The sequence below is a fragment of the Mesitornis unicolor genome, unplaced genomic scaffold (genome assembly GCF_000695765.1).
Source record: "Mesitornis unicolor isolate BGI_N332 unplaced genomic scaffold, ASM69576v1 scaffold48246, whole genome shotgun sequence".
In the NCBI taxonomy this organism is placed as follows: domain Eukaryota; kingdom Metazoa; phylum Chordata; class Aves; order Mesitornithiformes; family Mesitornithidae; genus Mesitornis; species Mesitornis unicolor.
The window spans coordinates 20111-42178 of NW_010189841.1; the positions used below are offsets into that span (position 1 = coordinate 20111).

The 22068-nt window shown below is 46.3% G+C and overlaps 1 protein-coding gene across 1 annotated transcript in view; it reads right to left on the reverse strand.

Moving 5' to 3' along the window:
- EIF4G3 (eukaryotic translation initiation factor 4 gamma, 3) overlaps nucleotides 1-21721 on the reverse strand; it is a 31880-nt gene extending 10159 nt beyond the window's left edge. Inside the window, exons 1-16 of the mRNA XM_010186189.1 lie at nucleotides 21549-21721; nucleotides 20287-20412; nucleotides 19042-19152; nucleotides 15016-15186; nucleotides 13823-14020; nucleotides 12957-13103; nucleotides 12435-12671; nucleotides 10212-10316; nucleotides 8496-8633; nucleotides 8267-8285; nucleotides 7268-7401; nucleotides 5681-5750; nucleotides 5397-5520; nucleotides 4044-4267; nucleotides 2793-2908; nucleotides 514-686 (exon numbers count right to left, since the gene is read on the reverse strand). Coding sequence (XP_010184491.1) covers nucleotides 514-686; nucleotides 2793-2908; nucleotides 4044-4267; nucleotides 5397-5520; nucleotides 5681-5750; nucleotides 7268-7401; nucleotides 8267-8285; nucleotides 8496-8633; nucleotides 10212-10316; nucleotides 12435-12671; nucleotides 12957-13103; nucleotides 13823-14020; nucleotides 15016-15186; nucleotides 19042-19152; nucleotides 20287-20412; nucleotides 21549-21635 — 2180 coding nt within the window. The 5' untranslated portion in view covers nucleotides 21636-21721. The remainder of the gene's footprint in view (nucleotides 1-513; nucleotides 687-2792; nucleotides 2909-4043; nucleotides 4268-5396; nucleotides 5521-5680; nucleotides 5751-7267; nucleotides 7402-8266; nucleotides 8286-8495; nucleotides 8634-10211; nucleotides 10317-12434; nucleotides 12672-12956; nucleotides 13104-13822; nucleotides 14021-15015; nucleotides 15187-19041; nucleotides 19153-20286; nucleotides 20413-21548) is intronic.
- Between the last annotated feature and the right edge of the window lie 347 nt (nucleotides 21722-22068).

A 22068-nucleotide genomic window follows, 5' to 3' on the forward strand; every position in this document is an offset into this window, starting at 1 on the left:
TTCTTGGTGCCTCCAGGACATGTCCACTCCTTAAAGTTGAGTTGTCCTGAGAAATTACACTGCATGGGTGAAGCCTGTTTCACCAGCGGGAGAGTGGCTGTGGATGCTGCGGATGCACAGGACTTCAGGCTACCCAGCATTAATGTCATGGGAAGACTTTTGACTTCTTCCTCCTCTTTTAATCGTATTCAGTGATTTGCCACAAGGCAAACATTGAGAAATGTATCATAAACCAGAAATCTAAGCACGTACATTTAAACAAACACCTACATATTTGCTTAGAAATAAATACTTCTATAAATACGAAAATATTTACGTTCACTAAATGAAATACTTTAAAATGTATGACAATAATTATATTACTTATCAATACACCCAGGCGGAAATGTTCCATGGATGCGTGGAGAAGGCAGGACACCACAGCAAGGTGGGAAATCAATTCCTCTCCAGCACAGTGTTCATTGGCAATGAACGCTGCAGAAAAGCATTGGTTTCTATGCGCAGAATACGAACCCCTTGAAGAAATCCTGCTTGCTCAGCTTTCCGGCCTGCACCAACTGATGTAATAACTGGCCCATGTGATCCCTGGTGATCTGACTCCGCTCGAGCGTCGACTCCACTCCCACGCGCACGAAGACGGGCAGCAGATTCTGGGCGCTCAGCTCCTCCACACACTGCATCGCTTCCTGTTCAAACGACACACAGAGGATCATTTGCCTGGACTGAAAACATCAAAAAATGGGCCACAATCCTAATTTCTACTGTAAGACAGTTCAGGGTGTGCAGCTTAACACCTGGTGCATGGGATGGGGATTTTTCTTGGATGGCAAATCAAGAGACTGCTGGCCTTGGCGTTTTTTGGAAAGGATTATTTAGTGAAGCAGCCAGGGAAAGGTGCTGAACTAGGCTGTGAAACCTCATCACAAATCACCACTGAGATGGCAATCGAATAATAAAGAGAATTTATACCATGCAGGCAACAGAATTTTTAAAATACACGATCACGCTCCAGGGTACAGTTCTGCTGCTCAGTGAAAGGACAGGAATTGTCTCCTGGATGCCACCAAAATGCCTATTATTTCATCAGATATCATGCCAAGTCAAAAAGAGGACATTAGGTTGGACTCCTTGCTGACCTGATCTGGCACAGAAATGCTTGTGCTGCAAACCCACACCATATAAAGAAGCAGAAAACAGGGAGGTAGCGTTTGGAGGAAAAATTCCTCTTTACACAGCTCCTGCTTTCTTTGTAACCTAAGCAAATAAACCACTCTTAAAGAGAGACTTTCAGAGAAGCGCTCAACGTCACTTCAAAAATCTCCACTGTCACCAGCAAAGATCTCCCCTGTCTTCCTAGGTTCATCCCAACGGATCTCAATGGGCTTCTGGATTGAAGGTGTTTGCTCTTTGGCTTAGGTTATGCCTTCAGTTATCAGAACTGCCAGCCCCAGACATGTTTCTGCAGGCTTTTTTCTGCAGGTCACAAGCCTGGCAGTCCTGGTCAGAGTTCGTCCGTCAGAGGTGCCCCACAGACCCCGGTGACACCAGGACAGGCAGGTCGCCGGTCAACCCTGCTGTCAGCAGACACCAGCACACAGCTCAGCAGGTGAGATTTACAGTCAGGTTAGATGCTGAAGACTGAACTCATGAGAAATGGTGATTCCTCTGCTCTATACGACACAAACACACTCACAGATGGCCTTATCAGTGTGAGTTTAAGGTGAATTAGTCAAAAGCTTTGTTGATGAGCACTGAGACTTTACAACTATCAAGTAACCCCCTCATGCAGATGAGCTGCCTCAACCTCAAGCACATTTTTAACCAGAGGTACACTTGTCCAATACAACTCAACTCTTTTCATCCAGCCATAAAAAATGTCCCTGAATTCACAAACTGAAGGAGCCGTTTGCCCCAGACACCCAGGGGTTAGACTTTGAAGTCTATGGCAAAAAGAAAAAGGACCAGAGGCTCCTTTATTAACCAGCCCCACTGTTCCCAGCTGAGATCTGCCAGCCCAGCAAGCCCGGGGACGTTGCGAATCAAAGTCTATTTTTTTTTCTCCAAACCAGGATTTAACAATTTCTCCTGATAACTAAATGTGAACTCTAAACAATCCCTCACAAAACTGTTCCTCTTTCCCATTGTAATCAGAAACCTGATGAAGTGGAAGCAGCAACACTGCTTTTAGGGTGCCAAACCCAGAACAATCTTGGCAGGTTTTAAGAATTTATTTCAGCAAAAGATCAAACCAATCAGCTTCACAGCCAATCTAACACTTATTGCAAACTCCCTGGACAAGCTAAAAATCCATTTACAAGGGAAACAAAATTTCAACCTTTAACTAGGAAGTGATGACAGCTGCTCAGTAATTTTCAATGTTTATTAAAAATACTCTGGAGTGATTTTTTCAATATTTAGGATTGCTTTATCTGCCTCCAGATCAGAACAGCACATGCTTTGATAACTGAATGAAAACCTCAGTTTATTTTCCCACTAGCTTGTCTGCTTCCAAAATTACTGTTATTATGAAGCTGCTCAGTGATTCACGACAGATATACATACATCTTGCTACTTAAAACACACAAGCTGGGCTATTTTTCCTATTACTAGCAGGGCAGAAAACAAGCTTAGCAAAGAACCATCCTAAAAACGCTCCTGGAGCTGCTGCTGCCTGAATATTGACAGGCTCCACCATTTCTGTTACCTCTGTGGTTAGGGACAGTGTTCCTGGAGAGAAAACAGAGCAGAAAGGTCTGTGGGATTCGAGTAAGTGAGGTTTTCATTTTGCTTACCTTAAAATCGTTAATATGCAAGAACTCATCAATGATAGATTTGCATTTTCTCTCTATTTCCTCTTCTGATAGAGAAGGCTTTTCTTGTGCTGGAGCTGGGGGAGCTTCTGGCTTGGCTGGTAGAAATATAAGAAAAGAAAAAACACATTTGGAAAAGGGCAATTTTTTGGAAAAGGAAAAAGCATCATTTTGAGAGAGACCAATCTGAAAACAGCAGTCACTGGAGCAGGGTGTGCTCCCTGTCCCACCACCAGGCACGGGTCACTTCTTTCCTGGCTACATCCCCCCTGTGTGAACTCCCAGTATTTCTCTAGATCGACCTTCTTGACGAAACAAGACAGTGACGCAGGATGCAACACCTTCAAAGCTCTCTATCGACGTTAAGTAACTAAACTTTGAGCCCCTACAGCACGCTGCAAATTTTAAACACGCTGACTGTGATGGGCAGCAACTCGAAGCAATCTCCTGAACACATCCCCAAAAATTCGCTCCCCATGAAGTCCTTCATGAAGTCCCAAAGCTTCAAGATGAGCACGTGCTTGCTGTGGCAGTTGAGACCAATTCCTTGCTGCAGCCATTTCTCGATGTTTCCCAGGGAAGGAGCAAAACGCGGTGCTTATTGCACAGGTTCTGTCCACAGGGAACGTTGCCCTCAGTATTTTCTCTCTAACAAATTGGCTCAAGCTGGTGGGAGCAAAAAGTGGGAGCTGCAGCACTGACAAGGTGACCAGCCACCGCAGTGGGTGCTAATGCCACACAGCACCACAACCTGCTTGGAGGAAGGGATGGCAACAATACAGCACTAAAATGATGCCATGCGTGGTCTGTCCCAGACCCAAATTGCTGCTAGAGCTCTGGGAAATGTTTGGGAAGGAAGATATGGCTTCACTGGGTGCTGAAGAAGTATTTCTGCAGAACTGACACTGATTTTGGGGACTTCTAACCCAGCAACCAGCAGCCACAGAAACAGGATATGAGCAGGCAAGACAAGGCCGTGGAGTGGTGTTCTGAGGGCATCTCCAGCCTCTCAACTCTGATGAGCCCTAAGGAGGAGCTGGGGAGAGGAGACAACGCGAAGGCACACAGGAACCTTTGGGAGGCAGAACTCAGCTATGGCAGCTCGATGACACGCCACTATGCACCAAAAAGTCACACCGCTGCACACAAATCTGCCACTTTTTCCAATAGATTTTTCCCTCGTGCCTTTCCATCCATCCAGCTACATTCCCCGAGCACGGAAGAGCCACTTACCAGATTCCTTGGCTTTGCTCCTCTCTGCCTCTGTGCTGTTCCTGTCCATCTCCATGCCGCCTGTTAACTGCTTCACCGTCTCCAGCATCTCCCTCCGCTGCTCCTCTTGCGCCTGATTGTCGAGCAGCAGCTCTTTACTGCTGCTGCCCCGCAGGAAAGTGTTGGGACGGGAGAGGGAAGGCGGGAGAGGTTTGTCGTTCTTCTCCCTGCCCGTGCTCCCGCGACTGTGGAACAAAACCACACGTGTTTAAAGGTTACGGTACGAGTAAGCCTTGCTTGTGATGGTGGTGGATTTATAGTAACTACACAGAATATAATCAAAATTAACTCAAGTCTCAGAGATGCACAAATATCCACAGAGTGGACAGGCAGAGCCAACGCTTCCTCGAGGACACATGGAAAAGCAATAAAGTCCTTCCAGCACCCATTTTATATGTAGAATAGTGAATTTTTTAACGTAAAGGCACTGTTTTACTGTGAAATGGCATGAGTAGTGTATTTTTTTACCTGTTTATTGAAAAACAGCTTTCAAATAGTGACTGTCACCAGCAACAAGTGAGAAGGATCTGTCCTATTAATTATTGTGTTAATGGGTAAGACGGGCAAAATCACACCAAAATGGACTAATTTCCAGGTAAGGCAGAGATTTTGGTGAATTAGGAGGAAGGAAGATTGGGAGAGCATCAGAGGGACAGAACCAAGCCCAGCAGCTGGTGTGTACTGGAAGGCAGAACCAGTGACATTTTAAATGAACTTTACATTTATAAACAGTGCCTAGAGTTAATAAATTATTAAGGGTTAATACATGTTTCATGCTATGAGCTGGAGAGGCTGCAGCCCTGATGAAATCAGGGTGCGTGAGAGCACTGCACATCCTGGTGTAGGCATTGCACGATGGGCAGGCTCAGTCACACACAGCCAGAGCAGTTTAAGAGCTTTGCTAAATTTCTGCAAGGTTTTAGGCGTGTTTTTCTGAATAAATAAACCTACTGACCTGGCTGAATCCACAACCACTGAGCTCAGCCTGCATGTCTATTTATTACAACATTTTATCTAAAGACTTTCTAACCTGTTATAAACTACTAGCAAATGTATCCGTTAGATAAAGGGTGACTGAAACGTGGAAATTAAAGCATTCACTGTAATGACTTTAAAAATTAATGTCACCTGTCTCTACTATGGTATTATAAAAAATGCATGTGTTTTAAGTTAACTCAAAGTACACAGTGGGAGAAAAAGACTCTGCCATTCCTGGAAACTCAATGAAATTTGCTTCTTTCTGCGTGCTGGTAACTAGAGCAGTGAGTGAAAAGTGCAGGCGGAAGGGAAAATCCCCGTTGGACTGAAGCGTACCTAGTTAAGGCCCTGCGAGAATCTAATTCTGAGGATGCGGATGAGGCAGATACAGATGAAACTTGAGGCTGCAGTGCAGAAAATCTGTTCAAATTTGTGGCACTTGGTCGTAAGGAGTCTGGAGATCGGACAGACAACACAGAGAAGAGCAACAACAAGGTCAGGAGCTGCTGAAATCCTTGGCATTGCAAAATCACTTAAGCAATAGCTGTTTCTGGGGTACTGGGGAGAGAACTGAAGGGAAAGGGTTGGTTGTAACCCCATTTTAACCCGTCCCAACTTACCCATCTCGCTCGCCTTTGCTCCACCGCTGCTGCCCTTGCCCCAGCTGCCCAGCTGGGCTTTAGGCACGAGCTGAATCTTATCATCTATTGTGGGCTGCAAAACACAGCAAGACACACCATCACACGGGAAAACCGTAGCTCGTCATTATAAATGAGGTATTTTGTGGCAACAATCCTGTCTTGCGAATACCAAAATGCATTTTAACACGAGGCATTGTGAAGAACCTCTTCCAAAGTGTCAGTGAGACACATCCACAACAACCAGGACCTGCTTTTTACCAGGAACTACAAAGCTCAGTAAGGAGGAAGCAGCGCAGTGCATCAGTACTCAGAAGATGCTCAGTTTGTCTGTGACGAGTGAAACGGTTCTGGTGTCCACTCCTCCCACCACCCACAGCTCTGGGGGAATCCACATGGTAACAGAGCTCAGAGGGTGAAGAAGGACAACAGGTTGCAGTACTTGGAGGGAAAAGCAGCGTCAGACAAGAAGAGAACATTGATTTTACAGTGCTCACTAGGTGAATTTCTTGATGAGGAGGTTGTGACCCTGCAGATCTCTTTGTATGAGCTCCTCTCTCTTTCTAACAACTGTTATGGAGCTGGGTCTATTTGTACTGTGTTTGTACTGAACAGAGCAGAAGGACTTTTCCCAGATGAGCTGTAAGCCCAGATAAGAGCAGGCTGAAGCCTTCCTGCTAATTAAGTTTTGGAGCCTTGTTTTATGACTTTCACAAGGAACAAACTGAGCCTGACCTGCAGAAGGGCTACAGGCTGTTCAGGTTGAGCTTTACAGCTCTCTGAGCACCGAGAGCAAAATGCAGGGAGAGTGACATTAATTGGGAACATGAGAATGTCCAGGAAACACTCCTATTTATGGGATAGACAGAGCTGTCCTTGGCTGTTCTGAATATGATGAAAAAAGGAGAAGTCTCCAAGCTCGCCTAACCTGCAGCCTGAAATACATGCCCCAAAATCACCACTTCAGTGGTAAAATAACAAGAAGATGCTCATCTGGAGGATGGATGTGAAAGTTTAACACATACTGAGGGATGCAACTGTACCACACTACAGTCTAGGATCCCTGTAAAAGCAGACACAGCTCTTCTTGTACTACTTGAACTGTTCGAGCTTGGAGTGCTGCCATCTGCGATACGTCAGGAACGTTTTGTTTTCAGATTGAATGTGGCATCTTTATTATAAGATCCAGTGCCAGAACAGGGTCTTGAGAACTTGAGGCAGCAGAGGGTTTCTATCAGAGAGGTGCTTGAGACCCCTTTCTCCAACAGTCGCATGATGTGCTGCGTCACGTCACACACGATAGCCCAACTCCCATTCTCTTGTCATCATTTGATAAAATGCACATTTTCCAACTGCGAGAACCTCTGGGTTGCTAAAAGGACATTGTGAACCTGAGAAAAATGGTGTACATACTCCTTTCCCTTAGAACAAGCTAAAGAGGAACATTCAGAAGACCACAGAGTCTTCCTTTGTGCTTTGTATGCAAAACACTAACTCTGGGGACTTAAAATGTCCCAAACCCCAAGTTTTGACTTGTTCTCTCCTAGACAGAGTCAATAAGACCTTGGCATATTTGTTGCTCTGAATGAACCTTATGCCGGCACCTACCTTGGTGATTTTAAGGAACTTGGTGGGGTCCAGCACTCTGCTGTTCTTTGCCCCCTGCACAGTGTTCCAGCCGCCTTCGTCGACTCGCTGGACACCTGCAAGACACAACACAACTGCCCTTAGCTCATCCCCGCTGCTGCAGCAGTGCTGGCACAACACAGGCCATCGTCAACAGGAGGAGGAAAACAGGAGGGCACGTTTCTGCTAAGCCTCAGCACAGGTTTGTGCAGCAATCACGTCTTTTGGAGTGATTCTTCAGAGTAAGATGCCATAGCTAGTTAGCCTGACATTATTATTACAAAATAACCTGGACATAAAAGACCCGCTGTTTTCAAGGGCTTGGTTTGGTAGCGACTCTTCTTGGTCAGACATCTCGGTGCGTGTCCCTGTGGTCTGGATGTGGCTGTGCACACTGTTCACACACTCACAAAAGGAGCAGACAATGTGCCTTTGCCAACCCAAACCTGCAATTGTGGCACAGATTTTGGCAGTGCCGGGCTAGTCCAGGCACAGAATCAGTCAGTGCCAACGTCCTTTCCTTCTCCCAATGTCAGTTTTAGGATAATTAAAACAAAGACTACATCTATTTTCTTTATGCCCTGTTTTCACAGCACTTTCACTTGACAACCCTTAAAGAATCCCAGAGATTATTTTCTCTTTGCCCTGCTCTGTCCCATCTTTATTTTCCCAGTCACTCCCAATTCATCTTCAGGTAGTGCCAGCCTCAAGAGCTGGTAGCAATTTAAGGTAATGCCGAGACTCTTTCTCACGCCAAGTTAACACCTCACAACTTTAACAGCTAAAGACAACACGGTTACTCTTGAAATTAGATGCTACTCTCTGGAAATAAGATGCTGCTGTACACAAGAAATCTGACTCCTACGTAGTAACTTGTTATGATGGATTTCTGGCAGCCTGTCACAAAATCAAATATGGTTTGCATGAATGCGAAACAAGCACTATTGCTCTGTGATGGTTTCTTTTTACCCAAGGGATTTGCCCTTGAAAAATCCACACAGCCAATCCATAGCAAGTCTGCTCCTCCTTCAGCCTCAGCCATAATCAGGCCCCAATTCCCCTTGCTCATTACACTTAGGAATAAAACCCAGATTTATTTCTTTTATGTGGGATTCCCTCTATGGCCACTGGATGTGAAATGAGTGAAATGAGCAGCCAACTTGGCTTTTACTTTACCCGGTCTCCTCTTCTCTTTGGTCATGAGTTGTTGGACCTTCCTCTGTTCTTCTTGCTCTTCAATCTTGGCTTCTTTATGAATCTGCTCGATGGTCTTGGGGCCCTGGTCTGCTCTCCGTGACACCCAGTTGCACTAAGAAAGAAGCAAACATGCTCAGAAATACTTCCAGGGGAGCACTGTAAACAGGGTATTTTGAACACCGTGAATGAGTTCTAATCCTCTCACTCTTGAAATGTCTTAGAGAGGCTGCTCCCCAAGGGATAGGGGCAGGTTTTGTCGAGCTGGGTCACATTGCAGATGTAGTTATCCCAGCACCACAGGCCAAAGCTATCTATGCACGCTGGTGTATAGGCTCTGGTATAAGTTTTGGTGAAGAACAGAGGCTGCAGTGAGACTTGTGGGGAGGCATGACTGAATTCAAGACATTTTAACCCATAGCATCCTGCACGTTCCCACGTCTTTCTAGGTTCAGAGGAAAGAGAAGGACTAGGGGAGGCTGCTGTTCATTCATTACTGACAGTGTTCAGTAGAGCCCTTCCTCCAAGCCCGAGTTAAAAACTGAAACCCTGAAAATGAAGAAGTGAGAAGAAACTGCATTTTATCTGGAACGGGTGCTTTGCCACTCCAGGGATGGTGATGGCCGAGACAGGAATCCTGCAGAGAGAGGTGGAGCTGTCTCCCCAACAAAACATTGCCACTGCTTGATGTGTCTGTTCATCCACACACTGCACAGATTCACCAAGCCCCAGAATTACCAGACTGTCTCTTCATCTTGCTACAACCTCATCACAACTTTTGGAGTAATATCTTTGCACAACCTGCAGTTAAAATGGTGACTTCACCACAAAACCCCAGACCAGCTTCAAAACAGCTACTTGAGGCAGGAGTAAAACCCGCTCAGAGCTTCAGTCAAGCACTGTCTTGAGACCAGCACTGCTAAAGCCACACCTTACCACCTACATGGGTGAAATTACAGATGTTTGGGAAGGTTTGTGCAAGCTGCAGTCGCCTCTTTAACCACGCAGTGTAGAGACACCCTTCACTGGCCGTGACTCCAGCTTTAACGCGTTGGATACAGTCAAAACCATTGCTTGATTACAACAGGCCCCTGCCTGCACTGTGTGTGCACTTGTCTACACCACGTTATTAATTTTTGGAGCTTAGCATGGACCCACCATCACATTCTGATGGAGCACAGCCTCTGTTTGCTTTTGTCTGTACAATATGACCAGTAAACAAGTAGCAGATGCCTGGCTGTGCTAGCAATACAGGCTAATATAGCATAAAATCCATATGGCCACGAAGGAGAGTCCTCACAGCCACACTATTGGGACCCCTCACTGTGGGGTATGTGTCTCAGAGGGCTTTGGTCCCATCAGCACAAGTAAGTATAAGGAAACAGTTACACAGCTGAGTAGTGTGACTGGGATGCTGTGGGGAAAACCACCCCAAATCTGCTGCAATGGGGCTGGACCAGCAGCAGGAAAAGCTGCTGTGGGCAGCACAAAGCACAACCAAAACACCTGACACAAGCAGTTAATCTGTGTGTCAACCTTGGCCTTCGCTAAGGCAAAATGGAGAGATTTCTGGTCTTTAAAGAGCCAGACTTTTCTGCTGTAAATACCGTAAATCCCCGCTTTTCCATGAGAGCTCTTCCAGCTTGGACATGAAAGGGAACACGCTCTTTTATGGACCGGGGTTGGTACCTACCAGCCTTAGGTCTATTACATCCTGAAGCATGAACCGAATCCTCGAAGAGGTTTTCCTCTCTTTCACAATCTTCTCCATCTGATTAAAATACTGGTCCATGCGAGGCTGCACAAGAGAAACATCATCGTCACCGGCGTGTCTTTGGAAGAAAATGAAAATATTTCCTCTTTGGCTCTGGAGTGCGCAGTGCAGGAAATGAGGCACCTCCTTCATTTAGCAGATGTTTTCTCTGCATTTTTGATTATTCAATCTACACCCTCTGCATGTACATAATAAACTTGCCATCCATTAAAAAAAGAAAAAAAAAATCAATGTTTATTTTCAGGGTACAGCTAAGCCATGGTACTGGCCAGCAGTCCCCAAAAAGGGGAGTCCTGCTCTACCTCTGAGCTCCTCCTTTTCCTGTCAACATGTGCTCTCACATCAGCCCTAGGAAAACTGGCTCAGGAAATTTAATGGGCATAAACCCAGCCCTGAAAACATCATTTGGATGCTTTACCTCTCCCCAAACTGTCTCAGCTGGGGTCAGGCAAGAGAAGCGGGGGCAGAAGCTTCTCTCAGTGAGAAGCTGTTTAACATGCTTATGTATGAAATCCCACAAACTCCTTTTCATCCGTGATGTGATGGAGTCCAAATCAGTTTGCACTAAGACATAAAGTGGTATCATTAGACATTAGGTCTCCAGTTTGACTCACCAGGATCCAAAAAGCCTTTCTACCCAAAATGGGGTCTCTGGCTGTTTTAAACAAAAGGTTTCAGGGCATTTTTATAGAATGCTTCCCACTCTGTTCACTAAAAAGTAGCTAAAGCTTTTCCTTCTACTTAAACAAACAAGAAAAGCTCTATTAAAATTTGGTTCTGGCCTTGGAAAGTTTCAGCTCTGAGAGCAAATGTTTCCAAAGTTAGGAATGACGGGGAAAATATTTAAGATGGATTTTGTCCAGAAGCTTTAATTATAAAGATCACTAACACTTCAGCTTCAATAAAAACGCCTAATAAAATGTCCACCCCATTAGTAGAAGATAAATAAAGGAGTCTCACTCGATTTTGACAGAAGTAACAAATCACAAAGACAGGACAGGGGCAGCTTCTCACCACAGCTAACGCAACATCCGCAAGCGTTTCCCTGCTGCACGCACGGTGCCACGGCACCAGGCTGCAGAACCGGCCAGCACACCCAGATGTTGGTTTTTACACTGTTTCTGTGCTCGCAAAGACCAAACCAGCATCCAGGACTCATCCAGCACGACCTCAGCTACTGCTCAGAAATCAGATCCTGTTTTCTTCCCAAAGTACATGGAGAAATTTAATCCTCGCTTCTGGTGCTTTCAAACCTGCATCACCAACGCAGACGCTGTTGTGTTAACAGCGCAGGGTGTTTAGCCTGGGGGATTAGCGGTAAACGAGGCTTTTTTGGTTAACACTCTCCAGAACAGTTTGGAAAACTGTTTTCCTGTAAGGATCAGGGTTGATCCGCTGAGATCCTCGCAATCCAGCGCACGGAGGGGAGCTCCCTTCCCAAGCAGCTGAAAACAATGCGCTCAGCTCCTTCCCAGAGCAGAGCCTGCCTGATTTCTGGCTTTTTCAACCCAAGCCTGGCTTTTGCGAAGGAGAAGCAGATCGTCTGTGCCAAGAGAAGCTCAGCGAGTGCGTAACGCTCCACGCTACACATACATTTGTTGGAAAATCGGGAGGAGGATGCTGGAGCCCTACAGTTGCAAAACAGCTGCTTCATTCCAGCACTGCTGGATGATGACACAAAATAAATGCATCCAGCAAGGTTCAGGTCAGGGATCAGGCCAGTTAATGAGGGGTGGGGGTTTTTTTAGATTTAGCCTGAACAATGCATTAAGTGGTAAATTTCATAGGCAATATAAACCTTCAATGATAAAGACAACTCTAAATACGAATGTTTTGGAAACTACAAGATTAAGAGGTAACTTCCATTTGGAAAAAGTAAATGTCGAGCATTTCTAGACTGTGTTTGGATCAAATCTCTGGAAACAACTAACAACTGGAGAACACTGCTGAAAACAGAATCTATTACAGACAAGGGAGTGGGGCCAGGTCATGATGAAACATCCACAGAAGAGCGGATGATTTCCTCATGCTGTACAGAAATTCCTGAAGAAAAAACATAAATCCTCAAATAAAAACCAGCCCACACCCATTTTTCCATCCCTGCCCTGAAAGCCTCATCTCTTGCTCCCGGTCCTGCCCTACCTTTGCTTTCTCAAAGTCCAGGTCCTTGCCAATGGTAGTTAGCAGGCGGCAAAGGCACTCGAGGGACTCCTCATCGTGGTTTTTTAGCAGCTTTACCACGCAGTCATGCATGATAGCCTCCGTCAGCATTTTCAGCTTGAAAAGCTCGCCAATGAACTTTATGTTCCCGATGGATCTCCGTCGGGCTTTGTCCTTGGCCTCTTCCAGCTCGTCATGGAGCCGCGTCTTCTCCTCTGGCTGTAAAACAGAAGAAGAGCTCTAAAAACCATGTTCACAGAGCACAGAACTCTTCAAAAGATCCAGTTTCACATTTATAGCTGCTGTTGGCCCGGCTTACTCTTTTTCTCCTAAAAGAAGCTGGTACAAACCCGCTCACCAAGGCAAGTATATTTTATTATACTCGGCCACAGTGACAGAATGAAACTCTCAACTCCGAAATTCCCCCCCAGAACGACTGCCATCTTCAAAAGATATTGTTTTCAGAGGGAGCTCTGAGAATTTATGGGGAAAAATACCACTTACAGTGGTAGCAGCTTCAAGTTCTTTCTGCTTCTTTTCAAAGACGTCGTCGTCAGCCTTGTCCTTTTCAAATTCCTTCTGGCAGCGATTTAACAGCAACTTGCGGAAATTTACTGTGCTCCCAGGCTTGTCTGCCATGGGCACTTTCAGCTGTAGGAGAAGGAAGAAAAATATCAGCAGAAATAGGGCTAAACTCTCCATAAGAGTGAGGTTTCCTATACATCATCCATTACAATTTATGATGCACTTCATATTCAGCAGTGCTGGTTTGCGAGGCTGTGACAGTTAAGCATCGCGTCACGATTTCCAGTGGAGTTTTACATTTCATGTGTAAAGTTGCACTCAAAACTTGGCTGAGACCACCTCTGTCCAGAGACAGATTACATTTTCATACAGGGGATCCTTTAAAGGACACTGCTTAAAACCACTCCTGTTAGGCACTGAAAACTCTGGAGCCATGCTCCTTTGCTGCATGTCATGAAGGATTGTGGGGAGAAGGGAGTTATTTCCCAAATTCACCATATGAAAATTGCTGTCTCAAGTTTGGCTTGGTGCCTTGGCCTTCCCTTTCAGACAAGAGAGAGAAACTGGACCATCCAAACGTGGCCCACTGCATCCTGTGACCAGGCAGAGCCAAGTGCTCGGTGTCCTCAACTCCAAACACGACATCGCTCTGAGCAAAGCCCTCTGCCTGTGGGCACGGCCAACGAATGTAGAGGAAGATGCAAATTATTTTTATTTCTGTTCGGAAACCAACACTTAATTCTGCTCTTGCCAAGTTTGTACTACTGATGACCTGTTCATGGGGATAACATGGAGAACATTCACCTGTGCAGAGGAATTTTGCATTTGGCTTTGGCATCCCTTACCGTTACAAGACATCTGCACATGTTGGCATATGCCACTGAGAAGCTTGGTTCATCGATCGCCTTCTCGAAGACCAGGTCGATGACTCCTTTCAGCCTCTCTTCTGTATCCACCGTCAGGTCCGTCACTTGCTTCATGAGCTGATTGAACATCTGGGGCGTCAGCTTGTTCAAGATGCTTCGTACCTTGCGGAACAGCTCCTGAAGGATGGGAAAATTTGTAAGTTGAAGCACAAACCAAGCAGGTGGCTTTCAGGAAGGAGCTAGGATGCATCCTAAAGATGAATGGAGATGATGTCCTATAGGAACTTGCAGGAGGCTGAGTTACACACAGACATGCAATTGTGGGCAGTCCTGCTCCAGTCCTAACTCAGCAAGCGGCTGCCAAAGAGCAAGGCTGTGGGGCAGCAGTTTTGGAAATGCCCAAATGCTTTTTTCAAGTGCAACACAGGCACAAAGCCCTTGCTGTCACTCAAAATGTTCTTCCTGCTATCAATTTAGCCACGAGACATAAATTAACAGGGAGTGGCTGACTTCTCCCTCAGCTAGAGATAATCAACTTCTCCTGTATTTACTTTAAGGCACGTTTTTTCCCTTTCCTATCCAGAATGATAACTAGGTCAACAACGCTGCTGTTAGCCCCGAGAACAGAATTCCAGTGTCTGTCAAAACTTATGCTACAAATGACAAGTTTGACCACCAGGCAAACACCTCTGCCCAGAGTGGTCGCCCCATGGAGGAGAGGAGGGGGAGAAAGACACAGAAAAAGCTTCGGAGACGGCATGGTTGGGCTGGGCAGGACGAACTGACAGAGAAACCTCAGTCCTGCTGAGGTTCAGGGCAGAAACGCAGTCTAAAAGGGGATGAAAGGCAAGTTCTGTGCTGGAAGTTTGAGGTTGTTTGCTTTAGAATGGAGACAGAAATATTCTAGTAAAACAGCAATAGTAAACCAACCCTGGGAGAGAGGTAGTAGGTTGTCTGGTGTTCCCTGTTTAGACTCGCTTAATATACAGGATTGCCATTTAAACTCCAGCTCAAGAATAAACACATGAAAAAAAAAATCATCCAGGTAGGGGAAAGCTGTGAATCAAACTGGAATTCATTGCCCTTTTTGCCTTACACAACAGCAAAGGCAAATCACCGTCCTCCTCCTCTTACGGATCATGGTGCTCAGGAGCACTTGCTAATGCTCTCACCTGGGTTTTGACATTTTCTGGGTCCTCCGTTTGGTTTTCTCTCTTCAGGCTCGGCTTCCAGGCATTCTCCGCCTTCTTCAGGTGGACGTCCTCCTTCACACACACCGTGATGATCTTCCTGGGCTCTCTCCTCTGGCCTGGCTGAGATCTCCTTGGTCCAACATTCAACAACTAGGACAAAAACATTCCTTGTTATATCCCCTTTTAAACTCACATCTTGATAAAACACTGCAGGGCACACGCCAACACCTGCTGATGGCAATGCCAAAAACCAGCAGCTCCTCCCAGGGCTCTGAGGACTTCCTCCGACCCAACACACCGCTCTGGGTTGGTCAGAGGGAACACGAAGACACCAACCACACTTCTCTTGGGCAGCTCTTCCCAAAAAAGATACGGGACAACCATTGCCTGCACACATCAGCGATGCTCCGGATTCTGCTTAAGTGCTGCAGAACTGAACCTGACTGACCCAAACGGCCTCTTGAAAGCCAGAAACTGCGTAACTGAGACACCACAGCAAAGGTGTATTTAAGGATTAAATCAGTCCTTACAGGTGTATTTCAAATCCCAAGCTATTAGATAATGATAAATTAGCAGCTCCGCCAAAACCATTAAGTTTTACTGGAGATTGCTTCAAGCAGAGCCATTTTGAGACAGGAATTATATAAACCACACTGAGCAGAGCATCAGTGCTGCTGCTGCATTATAGAAATACAGTTCCTAACAGATGTGGGTCACTCTTTGTGGTTTCACAGAAGAAAGGGAAACGCAGTACTTCACTTGAAACACCATCAAGGGCTTCTCTGCAATCCTGTATAACACGATGGTCCTCCTGGTCAAGCCAGGTAGGAAAACTGCCAAAACTGGGGAGTTTTTCATCCCTTGTCCAAGCGATAGGGTACAAGACACCCCCAAACTCCCTCTTCATCAGCTCAGAGCTTCTGATTAAGGACTAAAAGCATCAGACACTGGAGGTTATTCTTCCCCCGCGCTTTTTCATATTTCTGCACTCATTTATTACAAACGTCCAACCTCAATGTAAAAATTAGCGCAGCAACGAAACTTCATCATCAAACCCCGCTACTTTCCACAGAAGTAATTAATCTCTTCAGTGGGCAGCAGGCAACCTCCTCATGAAAGACAAACCCTTGAAAACATCTCTTTATGCAAAGGGATTCAACAAGTATCAGAGAGGCAAAACCACCTCATTTATTCAAACCGCTTCACTCATTACAGGAGGAGAGGCTCTCAGCTGGTGCCTCTCATGTCAGGTATCAGCCCCAAACCCATTTTTGCACAGTTTAATAAAAGCCACCCTCTTTAAAGGCATGAGCTCGTATCTGGGATTTGAATCGCTTGGATTCGACCACGTCAATGTGTTCCACTGCTGAAAATGAATGAGCATCACCACCACCACTGCCAGAGTTCTTGGTTGGGCTTCGTTACGTGATAACAGCAACAGAGTAAGGCGTTGTCAAACGACAACGACCTCATGCTGTGATGTGCTTCGTACGCTGAGGTGATGTGTGGAAGAGGGCTACGTGATGCAGCCCCACCGCCTACGAAGACCTGCATCCAGATCCCACTGGCACACACAGAAATAACCCACTGGATCATTCAAACATTTTTGGGCGCAAGCCATAACTGTAACAAAACCACATGAGTCGATCATTTCTGAGAAATAAAGAGTGGAGTGAGACAGCAAGAACGGGGAGCCTTGGCGAGGCTTTTGTGTGTTAGACGCCTTCCTAAAACGGTCACCAATCCTCCCTATGACGTCTCTGCTACCACTCAGAGTTCTCAGCTGACACCAGTATGACCTCGATGGACACCAGTATGATGCAGCAGTGTCTGCTTCACTGCTCTGCCTTGAGACATCCACCCCTGGTTTTAAGCAATTTCTGCTGCCCAGGTTCTAACCACGTTGCAAACGTACGGCCACAGAAAGAAGAAACTTCCCTCTGGCTGAAAATCCAGACAATAATGCAACAGAAAAGCGACTGGTTTCAGCCACATGCACCAGACCTCAGCACACACCTCCTTGCCCACAGAAAGCTCAGTAACCAGAACCAGGCTGGCAGCATGCCCTGAAAATCAGAACATTTGGGCTCATCTCCCCCAGGAACACAGACAAAGCTCCTGAGAGGCAACCCGCAGCCGTCCCGTCTCTCTGGTGCGAAGGACCTTCCAGCCGTAGCCGGGCTGCAATGCGTGAGGACAGAGCCACAGCAGCACGGCCCTTCCTTGGGCCTGGGCAATGCCGAAGCGTTGGCTTTTCGATCAAACACTCCTCCCTGACAGAGGTGATTGTTTCCCTTGCAAAACCGATGGATGCAAGGGCTGCTCCTGCATCTCCCAGATACCAGCAGGTTAAACGTCACAGACTTCTAAATCTGGCTGCCCTCGAGACCAGACCTTTAAGTGCATTAACAGAACAAAGACCTTCTTTAAGACTGTATATTTTTTAGTATCTGTGAATAAACTTGGTTCAAACTGTTTGTTTAGGTTTTAAAAGCAGTGAACAGAGTCCTTCTTTGAATGCATAATAAAATAACACACAGATCAAACTCGTAACAGAAAAAATCTGGGGGTTTTGGTTCCAAATTCACAAAGCAGCAAGTTAAAGAGGTTCTTGGGTTCAGGCCTCACCTCCTCTTTGTAACCCAGTCCAAGTAAGTAATAATGGTTCTGTAGTGTCTGTGATTGCGGCACTACAACTTGTGCTGAAATAATATCTTCCACCAAAGGCACAGAGAAGTGCTTACCAGATGTTGCTGTGTTAATCTGAATTATCTGTCTTCCGGATGAAGATGGGGAAATAAAGGAAAGAAGGAAGAAAGAGGGACAGGGCTCCTGCAGAGGAGCCAAAAACTCTCAGGAGCACAGCACGGCCTGGCGCTCTCCCTCACAGACCACTTCTGCTCTTAGGACCCAAATCACGGTGACGTTTCAAAAACAACCAAGAAATTAAAAAATTTTTCTCCCTCTACAACAGGCTTCAAATGCAGAAGGTGAATTTGAGGTTAGACGCTAAAACTGACGCCACCTTCCAGGGAAGCACAAGAATTGAGGTGATGTGGCTTTCCACCACCTCTCAGGAAGGGTAAAAGCAGACGCATCCCGCCTCGGCGCACAGGGACAGACCAGTCCTCTCCACCCTGTTTCTCTGCGCCTGCACCTCGTTCCCCGCCGCACTCATCTACCTCCCTGTCTACATCGAAACGCGTTTATGAGCTGGGGTTTGTTTCTGTGTAATTACGCCCCTTGCGTTGTTTGATGCGACGTTTGTTAGTTCGAAAAACAGTCATACCACAACGTTTAAGCGAAAAGAAGGAAATCAAGACAAAAGCCAGGGAAGCAAAACAAAAGATTCTTAACGTGCCGGAAGCTTGTTAGCGCTGAGCTGCTCGGCGTTATCGGAGGGCAAGGAATAGGCAGTGGGGTTTAATGGTTTATGGGCATGGCCTGTGCAGAGGTGGAATGACCGAGCAGACAGACAGCGCACACGCAGACTTTTTGCCATGCTTTAGGAGAAGATAACGTTTGGTTTCGCTTGGGGCTGAAAACCCTCTCATCCTACAGCCGCCGGCGTCACAGGACAGCAGGGCTTGTTAAATAACGCCACCTTCCAACCCTCCTCGAGGGAAAAAACGCAAAGAAAGGCTCTACTCTGGAAAGGCGCAAATGTAAGATGTATGTTATGTGCTGAATGCTCCAAATGAACGGGGTAAGCGGGACTTACCTTTTCTCCCCCTTTCCACAGGTCTGCAAAGTGCAGACCCCTCGCGGATCCCGCTCAGGCCAACGTCCCAGCATGCCCTCAGCTGGTGATGTCCCACCCACCACTGAAGACTGCCTAGAGGGGTACAATGCAAGTCTTGTTTCGTTTTTTTTTTTAAACACTGTTGCACCTTTTTGTAAAGTTTTCTGCCGGTCGTTCTTTTATCAACAGTGGGCGTTAGGGAAAAAGACAACTCTACAAAAAGGTGCAAAGACTTGGGGGAGAAAGGGGGGGATTTGGCTTACCCCTATTGGCAGGTTCCTCAATGGTGGGTGAGGCGAGACCAAGAGAGGGCATGCTGGGGAACCGCACCGAGCCAGGGAGGGCAATCCAGGGCTACTCTGCACTTTGCAGGCCTGCGGAGAGAGAAAGAGCGACAGGGACGTTACCGAGACACCGAGAGGCTCAGGACATTACCAAGATGCTGACAGGCTCGGGACGTTCAGCACACGAAAAGAGAGAAGGTGCCAGAGTACAACCTGCGAGTCCTAACTACAGGAAGTGATGTTGAGCTCAAACAGCATCGAGGTTTCAGGAGCGGGAGGTGCTCTGAGAAAAACCACAACACCAAAAGCTACTCCAAGATACAGACGCGCACCCCCCACAACCAAGGCACTGGCCACGAGACCGCTCTCAAACCAGAAATATTGCATCAACTCAAAATCGCCGGGTCTGACTCCGAGCCTCCTGGAAACCTGCACCCTTGGAAGTCAAGGTTATTAAGTGAACGTTTCCGAAACCAGCAGTTTTGCAAGACAAATGACAACTGTGACATGAGAAGTATCCAGGTAGGTACATCTGATGGATCTCAATAGACAGATGAAAATATCAATGATTGCACCTAATGGAGGCAGCCTCCATCCTCCAGCTGTAGCTGCCTGGGTGGCACCGTGCTGGGGAGCACCTGCACCCCAAGAATGACGGACGGCAAAGGAGGAATTCAGAGCGGGATTTCAGAGTTTGGGCACAGCCAGACACTGGGAAAAGAAGCAGAGGTGAAAGGAAAGCAGAGGAAAAGGCAGGAAAACGAGGAATGAAGTGAGCGAAGCAAAGCAACACGTGGAAGCATAGGGAAAGCAAGAACGTACACAGCCTTTTTAGTTCTGTTAGTAAAAATCTACTGGCTCCATTGGCATGTTTTACAAAATAGACTCCTATGATGACGCACACTGACGCGGGGTTGTTGAATGAGATGTGCGTTCGCACATGCGCGACTGCCAGGTCCTCAGTGTGGAAACACCTTTCCACGCCTCTCGCACAGGGAAAAGGGGAAGGAGAGCAAACCCGTTTCAGACCGATACGTACCAGTTAACAACATCCACAACGGTTTTCTAATTTGCCTACATTTTGACAGCCAAGAAAACATCACCCTCGCATTCATCCTGACAAAACCAGAACCACCGGAGCATCGGACGAGGCCCAAAAGCGTGCGGATGGACTTCATCGCTGTTACGGCCAGTTTTTAAATTAGCAAGTTGGGGTAAACTCACACTTCCAGGTACATTTCTTCCACCGGGGGTTTGCCTCCCAAAATCAGCGAAGGCTGGCGTGAAGTCTGGTCCTCGAGGCAGTATCCGAGGGTCCAGAGTTCTCAGTGGCAATTTTGGCTGATTGACCTGCATCGTGGAGCAGAACAAATGAACGGGACCTGTTCAGTGGGTGCTGGAGCTACCGAAGTGCACAGACAACCACTGCTACACCATAACAGTCACATTTACTATCCAAATTAATGCTTCTAACAAACTGCGGGGTTTATGCATCCACTTACACTAAAAATAAGCATTTTATTTAAAATACGTCTTCTGCAAATGACTATTGAGGAAATAGGTGGAGTTCAGAAACATTTCAAGACTGAGCATGACTTATGGAGGATAAAATTATGGCAACACGGGCCTGTCTTCTGCAAAATGAATGCGATCATCTTGGTTCAGGATCACAAAACTGCCACCTTCCCTGAAATAAATGTCTTTTGTGCTAATGAGACAGATGGCCAACCCAGCAAAGGAAGCTCAGACGCAGGGGGAGCAGTGAGGAGCAATCACGGAAAATGTAGGTGGATGAACAGTTTTGGGAACAAAGCTGCATTTTACAATTTGTCTCCGAATGAAATTCAGAGTGGAAATGTTTCTGCACATGAGAATCACCCATATCCTGATCCGTGCCTGAATCATAACAGCGAGGTGCAGTGGTTACATCAAAATCAATGAACTCTGCAGTTCTAACCAAGATGAGAATTAAGGTCTTGGTGTCAGCACTTCAGAAATAACAAGGATTTCAATAAGCGCAGACGCACAGCAGAGAAAATCACATCTGTAGTAAGGCTGGATAGAAATCACAAAACTTCTTGGGAGTCAAGGTTTTCAATATCTTTTATTAGATCAGGTCATAAATACTGACACGACTGTTTCAGGCCAAATAAACGAGTTGGCCTATGCTTTCTGACCATCGAATTGATTTAATAAAAGACACTGCCTCTCCGGTCAGTCTTGCTTTGCTTTTATCTTTGGGTCTTCATGGCTATATCATTGTAAATTTTCATAACAACCCGGTATAACTTAATCTAGACAGAAAGCTTCAGGTTTTAAACCATCTGTGCACATTCACCAGGCACCAAGGCCTCTATTTGAAGAATTTTGTGATGTGACATCAGTCAAATATTTCCCCTTCCTGACAAAAGCCTGCATCGAAACGGTCCAGCAACAAAGCATGCATTGGGGATTTCTGTTTATATGAAACTAAAAACTGCACGCACCTGTTTTATCGGCTCCCCTCTCACCTTGTCGAGAACCACATCGCTTATGGGAGGCAGCCCCTCCGGCTTTTGGATACAGGCTGGCATGAACTGGAAATCCAGCAGGAACTCGCGGTCGTACTGCTTCTTCCCCTCCGGGTCCAGGGGCTTCCACTGCTCTATAAGGAGAGAAGGTGCCTGAGATTCATAGGGAACAAAACCTCTGCCCTCCGAGACACAGTGCTGGTAAATCCAAAGGGAAGAGATTGCTACAGCTGCTTGGGAAACTTTAATTTACTTCCATTTTGAAGGAGGGGAACACACATGGCATTAAAGGAACATAAACAACGGGGAGCGTACAGCCAACTCCTGCAGCAGCCACACACAGAAATGATCACTAATTCCAGTTTTAACCCCCATCATCTCATTGTAACTCTGACTTTCACTCATGTGAGATCATGAAACGGGGACAATTCTCAGTTTCTGGGTGAAAATGCAAAAGTTAAAGCTGCTGTTTTTGTGTGAAAGGGAGTGAACAAAC